This window comes from Osmerus eperlanus, chromosome 5, assembly GCF_963692335.1.
Source record: "Osmerus eperlanus chromosome 5, fOsmEpe2.1, whole genome shotgun sequence".
Classification (NCBI taxonomy): domain Eukaryota; kingdom Metazoa; phylum Chordata; class Actinopteri; order Osmeriformes; family Osmeridae; genus Osmerus; species Osmerus eperlanus.
The window spans coordinates 17,023,416-17,036,192 of NC_085022.1; the positions used below are offsets into that span (position 1 = coordinate 17,023,416).

A 12,777-nucleotide genomic window follows, 5' to 3' on the forward strand; every position below is an offset into this window, starting at 1 on the left:
CCCCCCCCCCACACACACACACACACACATACACACACACGAGCACACACCCCTCATCTTCCACTACACCCTCCCCTCAACGGGCATCGACTTGGATTGGGCAAAATTCCCTGTCCCTTCCCTCGCTGCAATTGGTAAGAGAAGCACAGAGACACACGCCACAATCCCCCCCTTAAACGATCACACACACATACAAACACACACACACATTAAAACAAACACACAGCACCTCTCTTGCTCCTTCTCTCTCTCTCTCTCTCTTGATCTCCTTCTCTCCATCTCTATCTGTTCCTCTCTCTGCACACTCCAGCCTCCCTCCTCCTGTGTTCTGTGTGCTTGTCCCTGCTCCATCACCAATTACCAGAGCAGTGCAGGAGCAGGGCCTAAATGTGAGTCCAGGCAGGAGAGGCATGTTTTCAGCTGTTGTCCTGTGGAGTCTGGCTTACCGCAGACCAAGGGCTCTGCAGGGGGTAGGAGGCAGGGGGCGTGGTCTGGGACAGGACAGGACAGAACCCTGGGGAACCTGGACGACACGCTACCTTGTAAAGCTAATGTCCCGCCCCCGCCACAAATCTCTCTTCCTCTTTTTCCTCCTCCCTGTATATGTCTGTAATCCTCTAATTTTCTTTCTTTCCTCGGCTACCGTCGAGTCACGACACACCAACATGGAAGTGGGGTTGTAGCAGTAAAGAATGGTATATGTCCCACTGTGTACCACCAGAATATATGCCATATTGGCCAGTTTACACACTCGTTAAAGGATTGGTTGTTGTGTGTACAGAGAATCGTCAGGATGAGCTGTTTCTGTGTGTCATCCTTCCTTCAAGGCTGCAGCTTTTCTCTGCCTCAGAGCACAATGGCACACTGCTCTATCAGAGTGGCCTACACACAGCCCCAGCTGCCTTCCCACAATGCACCTGTACAAGAGCTGGTTTGGAACCACACTGTTGTGGTAAGATAGATGTAAGCAGGTCAAATCAAAAGCTCCTCCCTATCAAACAGGAGGATGCCATAAAAACACAACGTTAACACACACACACAGGCGTTAACAAGTTTATCTGCAGACAGCTTTGGTTTTGCTAACACTCACATATACACACACACACACACTCAGCCCTCCCTAGCAGATCATGTTGAGTGGGGAATAAATATGAAACCAGATAAAAGAGCAGGATCATGAATAAAACACCAGCAATAACTTTCATAATCCGGAGTGTTGATTTATGAATGTACAGAGTGGGATGGCCCGACCACCGAGTAAATATTCATGTGACGTGCGCTAAGCTGTGTTTAATTGTGATAAATGATGATGGGAAGAGGACGAAGCCCATAACTGCCAGCCTTCATCACACACAACCAGCTGAATTAGGATTCCACTTCCTGTTAGAACGCCCAGACAAAGTGTCCGTCTCCTATTGGATCACACACCACCTTAGGAAACATCAGTCATGATTCTCACCAGATGCAACATAAAGTCACAGACAGAGATGATCCTTCAGCATCCTGACGCACTGATGCTAACAGCATACGAAACATGGACGCTTTTAAACGCTAATACAAAACCCTGAACACCACACTGCGTGCGCACACACACACAATCACCTGAGGAAGTGACCCCTACAACTGTTTAGATTTGTATCTATTCACCCATTATTGTATCTTTTATCAGAAAAAAAAAATATTATGGGATTTTGTCCATCTGAAATCCCTGGTGAACAAGCACACATTCACATACACGGTCTTGAAATTATGGTATTTTTCAAAGTCGGTTCTCTTCTGTCTTGTTTAAGACATTTCTTCTTGCTGAGTTTTAATAAAGACTAAATTCTCCTGCTATGCGTGTCTGGACCTCAAATAATGAAAAATATTGATCTGAAACATTTAGTCAATAATACTCGCTGTCACAGGGAAATGGAGGAGGATGGATCTGAGGTCTTCCAGCCAGAGAGGGAAGAGTACCACCTAGTGGTACAAAATAAACACACATGTGTTGGGATGGGATCTAGTGCCAAAACGCACCCTACTGTCCAGGTGCAGCTGGAACAGAGGGAGCTGAGGTGGAAGGAGGAGAGCTGGGAAAGAGGGTGGGGCGGATATGGATGCAGGGTGGATGGATGGGGGTAGCTGAGTAAAAGAAGGGGAGAGAGAGGGATAGCTTGGGGGGGGGGTATAGCTGAGGTGTGTGTGTGTGTGTGTGTGTGTGTGTGTGTGTGTGTGTGTGTGTGTGTGTGTGTGTGTGTGTGTGTGTGTGTGTGTGTGTGTGTGTGTGTGTGTGTGTGTGTGTGTGTGTGTTGAACGGTACTGTATAACAGCAGCCACCCACATAACTCCCTTTAGTTCTCTTCTTTCCAAGGCCTCATAAGTCTCACAGTCTCTTCTTTGCTCGGTCTCTCCCTCCCTCTCTCTTTACCCACGCTCACAATACTGTCCATCTTTCACATAGGCCTATACAACCTGTTGCTGTCAGTTTGTTTTATAAATTAATTTCAATCAAGTGTCCTTTTTGTTTACTTAGATTAATACATTAGAACAGAAAAATAGCGATACAATTCTATTTCGACCACCCATCTTCTTAATTCATTGTAACCTAAACGTATCCTTCTCCGCAAACATTTGGGCTTGTACTTAGCCAGAAGGGGGTGCAATTGCATCACCTTTTTTTTTAACACTGCTTTTATGTCTAGCAAAAATGAACACTTAATCATCAGGAATTTCAGGCAGTTTATACAGCTATGGAAATGGTTTATTTTCGCTGAATATATCGTGCTTAGCGACATATCTTGAAAATATAGCAAATAATTAGATAAGATCAACCTCATGGATACCAAGATAAATAAACACATTGTCGTATTTTGATGACATCATCACTGGGACTTTCCGGGTAGCGTTGGGTTGTCATAGCTCTTAGCTTGCATGCAAAAGTTATCGAAGTACAATCCCTCATTGGCGTTTTTAACAGCATATGCTCGAGGAACACATGACAAGGGAACCATGAAGGATGGGAAAGATCCAAATGACACCGAATGGTTGATTTATTAAAAAGAGCTGAGACTAAGATATTCAAAAACAGAATGTCAACAACACGGCCCCTCCTCGGTATGAAGCGAATCACCGAGGTAACCTGTTCGGAACCGCCGGGAAATGGGCTGTCATCCTGCGCTAGCCACCAACAGCGAGAGACCGTGGACGAGTTTACGGTCCATGAAGACAAGCAAGAAGAGCTTAAATGTGCCAAGGCCAGAGTAGAAAAGGTTTTTAAGGTAGCTTTCACTATTATCGGCCTTTTGGATCACACTGGAGCCCACGGTAGTAAAGCATCACGGCAGATCTGGCTTCAGCTAAAAGGAAAGAGTGACGATGTATCGAAAGCAAAGGTACTGTAACATTGGCTGCCATTAAGCTACTCATTCAGAATTCCAACTTGGCTGACTGTCGATTAAGTTTGTGTTGAGGTTCAATAGTTAACTAGTTTTTGTGTGTATTTTTATTCTATGTAGCCTATTAAATTGTCAAAAAATCCGACCCCCATCCAGTACGTAACCATGTTAGTAGTTTTTAGTATTAGCTAGCAAGTACAACGTTTGTGACAGGTGAGTGCAATTACAGATAATGCACTAGCACTAGCTAGTACAACACTGTACTAGCTAGTTATAGCACTTGTTGTTGTCGGGGACTGGTGGATAAAGAGTGTGTAACTTGCTCTCCGCTCAACGACACACATAACCCACGAATAATTAACCAGTTTATCTATTTTTTCTTGTTCCTGTTAGTTTTGGTTATGGAACTTAAGAGTAGAACTAGTTAGATGGTTTTACTTAACCTAATTCTCACTGACGTTTTGGTGAAAACTAGCAAGTTGAATGAAAGTGGCAATGTTTTCATAGTTGTACCATGAACCCAAATGTTTATGGGACATATATCGGTGTCAGAAATCTCATCACCACTTCAAAATCCTGGTACTTTCCCGTTCATTCGAAAACATGTCACACTTCTGTATGACGAGTTCCCCAATACATCATAGCTTATGTATTGGGGAACTCGTCCGGTTCTCACTCGACATACATTTCAGATCTGAAATGTATGTCGAGTGAGAACCGGATTTGACAGTGGTATGTCACAAAGCGGAAACTATTAGCCTAGTCGGTACTAACTAGGTTACGCCTGTAAACCCGGGTATCCCCTCACTACATGGATACTTAGTGGATCGAAACGCGTCATTGTCATTGTTGAGCTGGTAACTTGGTATCTCCCCTTGTGACGTCCTGTAATCACGTGTTGCTGTGGGACAGACTAAAAAGTTAGGAATGTGACTGTGCCATCTGGCAAATAGGTTGATATACATCACACCATCTATCACAAAATCTTGCTTATCATACCAACTAGCAGTTTAAGTGATTGTTTCAGTAGCCCATTAGACTTTCATTGAATTACGGGATTTAATCGATTAGAAGTCACTGAAGTGTGAAATAATAGGGTTTTTCAATCAGTTTTGTCAGAAAACTGGCTTACTTTATTGTTGCCATACTTTGTAGTTATTATGGTTGTTGTGGGGGGGAATGTCCCTGTACTTACTGTAAGTCGCTCTGGATAAGAGTGTTTGCTAAATGTAAAATGTAAATGTATGTAAAATGTTGTTGTTGCAGGAGTATCTGAAGGGACTGTGTGATCCTGAACTGCAGGAAGATGAGCGATACCCGGTAGACATGCATTGCATCTTTGCCGGTGCCCGCGGCCTATTCTTGGACCGCCTATTGAGAGACACCAGCGCAGAGGTTTTGGTCCTGGAGCCGGGCCTGCTGCGGCTGGTAGGCCGGGCCGAGCCTGTTGTCATGGCGCAGAGCCGCGTGCAGCAGTTTGTGGCCCTATTCCAGGAGAAGCGAAGTCTGCCCGGCGACAGGGAGCCTGCAGTGAAGAGAAGCTTCAAGGCGTTTGTGGAGGAAAGAGACGACAAGTACACCATGGAGCTGCTGCTGCTGCCCAGTGCTCTGAAGGAAGAGCTGCTGGGACTGGCCAGCAGCCTCACGCAGACCCATCCCCAGACGCAAAGCCCCATCCCTGGGGGGGCGGACTCAGACCAGGACCGTTCGCAGAACAGCACGCCCGTCACGGAACTCTCCAACCGCATCCTGGACACCAGCTTCGATGAGAGCCCCCAGGTTGGGGCGGTGGCCATGGGGAGGGGTGGGACTGAAGCTGAGGGGAGGAGCGGCGCCAGGAGCGGGGCAGGCTCTGGCTCGGGGCTGGACACGGTCTTCCTGAACGGACGTCCCTCCCACAAGCGTCGCTCATCAGAGAGCGAGCTGAGAGACACTAAGAGGCAGTACTCCCTGGAGAGGAGGGAAGAGTCCCTGGAGAGGGAGAGGCGCACCGGGGGTCACGGCGGCCAGGACGGCCAGTCTAAGACGCCTTCCGCCCCGTCGTCCACCGGCAGGGCCAGCTGCAGCCCCCTGGGCCCCCCTATCATGCTGGACAGCGACGTGTCGGACGAGGGCGAGGCGGTGAGCCCCGAGACCAACCTGCGTTGTCTGGTCAACTTCTTCCGGACCATGGGCTACCAGCAGGAGGTGGTGGAGCGCGTGGTGAGGAGGACTGGCCAGACGGAGGACACCTTCCTGCTGCTGGAGCGCATCGTGGAGGAGAGCCGGAGGGCGGAGGCCCAGGGTGGGGTGAGAGACAGGGAGGCCGACAGGGGAGGCGGGGGGGCCTCACCACGCACTACAGAGACGTCCTTCGCGCCCTCCTCCGCCCCTTTCTCCTCGACGCTCCCGAGCAGCAGGGAGAAGGAGCGGGGCCCAACCAGAAGCCTGGCAGACGTCCGTGCCAAGGAGAACATCAAGCCCTTGGGCAGCAGCTGCAGTAACGGCGTGGCCCAGCGGGGGCACAGTTGCGCTGTGAGGAGCAGCAGTGCCCAGGGCCGAGCCAACGATGTTATCACCATCGACGACGAGGACGCAGGCGATGAGAACATCCCCAAAATGGTGGACCACCTCAACAACCAATCCGGGTCCAGGATGGACTACCCGTCTAGGAGTGGAGGCCAGCTGGACTACCTATCCCGGGGCGGGTCTCAGACACTGGGGGCGGTTCGTGTGGAGAGTGTAACGGCTCTGCGCAGCGCTCCGCAGTGGTTGACCCAGACCACAGAACCTCGGCCAGGCTGCTCCTACCAGACCCTGGCCACCTCCAGACTGGAGCCCCCAGCCCCCCAGCCAGCACCCCCTGTCACAGGGATGACTCGCTTCCAGCAGTCCCTGAAGACTCCTTATACCCTGACCCTGGCCAACCAGCCTGGCAGGCCTGACCTCAGACACATCGTTATAGACGGCAGCAACGTGGCCATGGCGTGAGTTACACACACACACCATTACTCTCACCATCCCACGCTCATACACACTTACTGTATGTATCCACCCCCACAACAAAAGCCCAGTTACTGAATCTCCTCAGTAGGAGGATGTGAAATAAAGCAGAGCCCTCATTCTCACTAAGAAACTTCTAGAAATGACAGAACCACCACCTGTGTGTGAGTGTCTTACTGGGTTGATGTTTGTGGGAATAAACCGTATGCAACTCCCCCGGCCTTTTCACGAGCTAACAGTAAAGAGTTCCTCTCTGCCAGTAACTCTGTAAGAGTTCACTTTAAGTTGCACAATATCATTCATAGAATAAGACATTGATAGCTTTCCAGTACAGTGCTCTTTCCCAACCTATCAACTTCTATTGTTCCCTCATTTCTCTTTCTATTTCCCTCTCTTTCTCTATGGGCTTCCTTGTTTCTGTTAAGGCCGTAAAATGATACTGGGGCACTAGAGATAAACAATCACAGGTGTTTTCATATTTGGGGGAAAGGGAAAAAATCACTGGCATTGAACACACTTTTAGATTTTATCTAATGTATTTTTTTTTTTTTGAATGGGTCTTTTTGTATTACCAGAATGGCACTGGACTTACTTTACTAGCCACATCATTGGCCCTGGTTTTTCTCGCTTTTCCTGTATTGAATACTTTCTCTTCTAAAGGGAACGTCCCTTTGGCTTTGCATAACACACAGTGGGTGTGGGTGTGTGTGTCACTCGATACGCAGGATTTCCTTTTGACCTTCAGTAACTTCACCTGTCTGTCTCGTCTGTCTGCATGTCCCTGTCTGTCTCTCGTGGTAGCAATCCCATCACCAGGGGACTCATTTTGGGCACGAAACCCTCGACTGACATGGGGAACTTCCTTCTCTCAACGATGTCTTGCCTGTTTTTGTTGATATTAGCGCCAGCAGACAGCATAAATGATCTGGGGCTTTCTGAATGACTCTATCTGGGTCATAACGTATGTACTGGGTATCTGCAGCCTGCAGCATGTAGTCTAGACTCACCCAGCGCTGACGTCCTTGGGGAGCATGTCTTCGATACTGCTGCAGCAGCCACCTGCATCAGGTTGGGTGAAGCCGTGATAAGAGAGACCATGCGAGGGTTCACAGTCAGGAGGGAGCAGCAGTTGAGACTGGCTCCTCTCTGGTCCGGAGCAGTCATGGTTTGAACTCGTGTTTATCATCATCAACAACAAGCGTCCCCTGAGCCATCTTTCCTGCCAGTCTCATGACCAAAGGTTCAACGAGAACGCTTGTCGTTGACTTCCTGCGTTGTCTACTTCCTGTTGTGCAGCCATGGCCTCCACCGGTTTTTCTCCTGCCGAGGCATCGCCATCGCCGTGGAGGCATTCTGGAGGCGGGGCCACCGAGAGATCACCGTCTTTGTCCCCCAATGGCGGCAGAAGAAGGACCGCTGCACCACAGGTCAGCTGATCGCTGGGTGTGTGTGTGCGCGCATGTGTGTGAGAGACGCTATGTGTCTGGTTGCTAACTCCAGTGCCGTCTTTCCTGCAGAGCAACACTTCCTAAACCAGTTGGAGGACCTCAGACTACTGTCATTCACCCCCTCCAGAGAGGTTTGTGGTCAGAGAATCTCCTCCCATGATGACAGGTACACACACACACACACACTTTGTCTCTACCCCCTTAAAAGAAGTAGCCTATACTCACATTTTATACTGCCACCTCAAACTCAATGACGCAGAAATGGCAGACAGTTTTACCTACTTACACTGTATACAGTATATCAACAAATACATAAATAGACCTTACATAAAAGCTATGGCTACGTACATAATACCTACAGGAAAAATGCTGTGTACAGCCAATGAAATGGCTCCAACATACTATTCGTCAATGATTCTTTTATGTGAACACCTACTTGGTAATAAAGCGGATTCTGATTGGTGACCAACTCGTCTTGCTTCTTGGGCCTGCAGGTTCCTTCTGCACCTGGCAGAGAAGACGGGCGGGGTCATCGTAACCAATGACAACCTGCGGGACTTTGTCAACACCTCAGAGGCATGGAGGAGGATCATCCAGACAAGGTGATTGGGTCAGCTTCCTCCAGGATACACGTCTGATAAACCAGTCCCACCCACTAAAGATAAATACCCTGGCTATTTTCTACTTGCCTTATTAGATGATTTGGTACTTTAGTCCACTTGTAGTGTGTTCCAGTAGCTTTAATCATGCTGAAAGGTAAGTGTGACTGGATGGGTTCTTTTAACAAGCCTTTACCCTTTGACTCCTGTCCTGGCCCTCGCCTGTGTCTCTAAATGCTGTGCCCCCCTCTCTGTGTCTCTGTCCCCTGTGTCTCTGTTCCTGTGTCTTTGTCCCTGTGTCCTCTCTATGTCTTTGACCCTATGACTTTCCTTGTGTCTCTGACCCTGTCTCTGTGTCCTGTGCCAATACCTCTGTCCCAATATTTCTGTCCCTATGTCTCTGACCTGTGTCCGGTGTCTCTAGGCTGCTGCAGTTCACCTTTGTTGAAGACATCTTCATGATCCCTGACGACCCCCTGGGCAAGCATGGACCTCACTTGGAGGTCTTCCTACGCAAGGACAACAGGTAGGGCAGGGCTTCCCAAATGGCAGTAAAGATGAACTGTAGATGAACTCTTTTATATCTTGAGAGTAGGATATCTCTCAGTTCCCATCTGCTTCTGTTTGTTGGATTCTGTTCACAAATGAGAGAATGCACAAAGCAACTTTGGCCACAATTTGTCTGGATGAGCAGTTAGCCTCTTGTTCTGGCTCGCTCTGAGATCCACTGGTCCTTCAGACAGCTGCCGCTGTTCTGCTGCCGCTTATTCAAGTGAAATTCTAGAAAAAAACCCTGTATTATTGACACCAGTAATGAACCATGCCTCTCTCTCTCCCCCTCTCGCCTAATCCTTCTCCTTCTCTTCCACATGGTCTCAGGAGGAGTCCTGTGACACCCCCTCCTCATCGGCCAGACTTCCGGCCCGTCCCCCCGGTCTACGTCCAAGCCGTCCAGTCTTCCCCTCGTCCCCCAGCGACCCCCGAGCCGCAACCTCCCTCCCACCACTCGGTCTCCTATCCCCCGTCCACCCCCCAGCCTCGGGCCCACCCTCACTGGCCCCACTCCGGGCCCCCCGGCTGGCATCCTCCTCGATCGTCGTCCTCCCCCCCGCCCCAGCGCTCCCCGGGGGAGACCATGGAGCTGAAGAGGAAGCTGTATGACATCTTCCCTGACCAGAAGCAACGCATCGACAGGATCCTAACAGACAACCCTTACATGAGGGACTTGAACGCACTGTCGGGACTGCTGCTGGGATGAAGTGACACACACACACACACGCGGATGGCTGTTAATCGACAAAAGAGACAAAGGGAGAGGACATTGTGCTTTTTGGAGTTTTCGTTGTTTTTGATTAAAGACAAAATAAGAGGCATCCGTTCAATTACTTTGTTTAGAAGGAATCATTCATGCTGTCAGATCCTCCTTTATCCTATTCCCTAAAGATCAACACTAGTGTGAATTGAACATTATCAGCCACAAGCACAAACTGCACTTCTCACAGGTCTCACTTTATTTGGCATATTGAGAAAAAATATATATTGCTTGACCTCGGAAGACCACAAGCTGTCCAGAGGGCACATTTGATATGCACTTGTTTTTTGATGAACATAATCCTTTCCCCTCTAATTAGCTGTGCACAAAGTCTCTAAATTTTCTGATGGAAATGCCTGTTGCTAAAGGAAATTCCCTTGGCTTTCTTGTTGTATTATATTTACAGTTTTTATTCAATGGTTTGGGTTTTTTGTAAATACTGTGAAGGTTTTTGGCCATTGTTCAAATATGTTATTTTTGGTGAACAATCACATCAGTCTGTATAGGGGTATTTGTTGTGCATGATGGATATACATGACTTTGTTATTACCTGCCTGCCTTTTTATTCCAGTGTGTGAAATGTACACATTTACCAACAGTTACACAACATTCTCTACTAGCTATAGCACATACACACAGTATGTCAAGTACACTAAGACTTTAAAGTGGGATTATCTATTGATCGTGTTGGATTCCAGATTATTTTGTACACTGATTTGTCATAGTACATTACTATGGAGTTGACCTAATGTTGAGTGTGTCCTCTGCTGCCTGACAGCCCTTGAGACTCCCCAGTGATTCAGAGTCCAATTTTAAAATGCCAAGACCTAACTATCCATTGTTACTCAACTAGCTGCTGGAACAATTTGTACTGTCTCTTGTGCAATGCAATCTCTCTTTTATGCACATATGGCATAAACAGCCAACTCATGGTTGGTCAATTGAACCAGCATGGCCACTAGAGGGCAGTATAAACCAAGCTACTCTAACCCGACACAGCGTGATTGATTGGACCCCCTTTCGTCTTCAGAACTGCCTTCATTTAGGCTATTTAATACAATTAAACTGCACAGAGAATCGCCGTTTAGGTATTTTTGTAAACAACCAATATAACATTTTTTTGCTCTGATTGGTTTTATGTATCCAATTTTATCCTTCAAGAGGCATTTTAGTCTCCTCTGCACCTGTTGATAATGCCCCTTTATTTGGAAATGGAGAATTAGGTTAACTCAATGTCAAACTCATTGCTTTTGCGAATTTGTCTGACGATCAGGCTTGGTCAAGATGATCTGCTGGAGTTCAAACCAAGAATCAGAATGAGGAAGAAAGGTGATATAAATTACTTTGAGCGTGGCTATTGGTGTTGGTGCGAAATGTACTGGCTTGAGTGTTAGAAACCGCTGATCTACTGTAGCCATCATCGCCACCAGACCAATTTGATTAGATGTTTGCGTTAATGCGCAGTTGAACTAGTGTACCTAATGAAGTTGCCGGAGAGTGTATATGGGGCAGATTTCTTAGTTGTTTTTGCTATGTATCACACAGAGACAAATAAACTGTACAATTATCGCAGACATACAGATTTGTATATTGCTCTCTGGTGATGAGAAGTCACTGTGCTGTATCCTTGCTGTATAATTCATTCTCTTTTTGGAGATGTGTATCAGTCTGGTAAATGAGTGAGGTCACGTTTCAGTTTTGGGTGCATCTTAATAGTCTACAGTGGTTATCTTACCTCCCATTTCCTGTCTTTCTTTTGCACGTATATGACTGATTTCAATACGTGAAAGTGGATGCCTAGCAGGTGTTCACTGCACTAAAACCTGTCGTGTGATATTTAATCCGTTTACATTCAGTATAAACAATGGGATGTGTGTGGGAACACTTTAAAGTATTTAGATCCTGCCCCTCTGTCACAAAATAGTGTCTCTTTTCTCTTAATTTTATGATCAAATGGATGTGATGACTGTATGGTTTACATGGCTTTTCTTTCCAGGTTTCTCAGAGGTGGAGATTGAATGGTGTACAGTTGAATTGTGGGTATCTCACAGTCTGCTGACTGACTGACTCACTGTCTGACTGACAGGGTGTACATATTTCTGCTGGCTGGTTCACGTCAATAAAAACCATGTGTTTGTCATAGACAGACCCAATTCCCTTTGTTTTTACTTTACATACAACTGACTTTGCTCCACTGTCACCACACACCAGAGATACAGCCTCAATAATGCCCATGCATTCAGAGGTGTCAGTGAATGTTTGTAATGAAGAAGGGACACATTGAGACATGATGGATGGACAGGACCTGAGGAAGGAAACAGATTGTATCTTCAGAAGTCATAGACAATTCTACTTGGTTGAGATGGTAATGAATGGTACTTCCTGTTTTGAGCGAATGGGGTATGTAGTGTCCTTCCAGACATTTCCAAGAAAGCCCTGATCCCCAAGCTGTGGTACACCAGCAGACAGAAAGGTTTCGTAATTGCACTCACATCATCCGTTGATTGAAGGATAGTCTGATTAACAGTCACTCCAAAGAGTCCATATTCATAAAGTTCCAAGTGATGTGTTGTAGTGTACTGTGCTGTGTGTCAAATTGTGCCGTGATGCTGTGGTAGTTCAAAAATGGTCTGCCAATCGGTTCCACCAAACATTTGCCATGCTCCCACTGTTTTAATGTTCCCTATGTTCTGCCTATTCTCGTAAAAGGAGCATAGAGGGCATGCTTATTCTAATTCTCCATGAAAATACAAATAAAAGGACCAGGTAAATGGAATACTGTTTTGCAAAAATATCACTACTCAAATACCTCCAGAGAACCAATGAAATGGCTCCAACATGTAATGTTGGAGCCATTGTAAGCCAAATGTAAATTAGTTGATTACCTGCAACCTGGGTCATTAAGCAAATGTGTGCAGAGATGTCTCTTACCAACTGACCTGAAGAAAATAGAGACCAATACAGACCTCTGGAAAAGGCCATATGAATTCTTACAATAGTGACTTGTGGATGGGGTGAACTTTGTTGCTGAACACTGCAGGTCAATCCATACATCTACA

At 47.0% G+C, this 12,777-nt stretch overlaps 1 protein-coding gene across 1 annotated transcript; it reads left to right on the forward strand.

Moving 5' to 3' along the window:
- The first annotated feature begins 2,874 nt into the window (after nt 1-2,874).
- n4bp1 (nedd4 binding protein 1) lies at nt 2,875-11,866 on the forward strand. The gene is made up of 7 exons (XM_062462013.1): nt 2,875-3,374; nt 4,644-6,343; nt 7,656-7,786; nt 7,877-7,973; nt 8,302-8,409; nt 8,831-8,932; nt 9,286-11,866. Exons 1-7 carry the CDS (start codon nt 3,024-3,026, stop codon nt 9,662-9,664), a joined length of 2,868 nt encoding a protein of 955 aa, XP_062317997.1. The 5' UTR covers nt 2,875-3,023; the 3' UTR covers nt 9,665-11,866.
- The last annotated feature ends 911 nt before the right edge of the window (nt 11,867-12,777 follow it).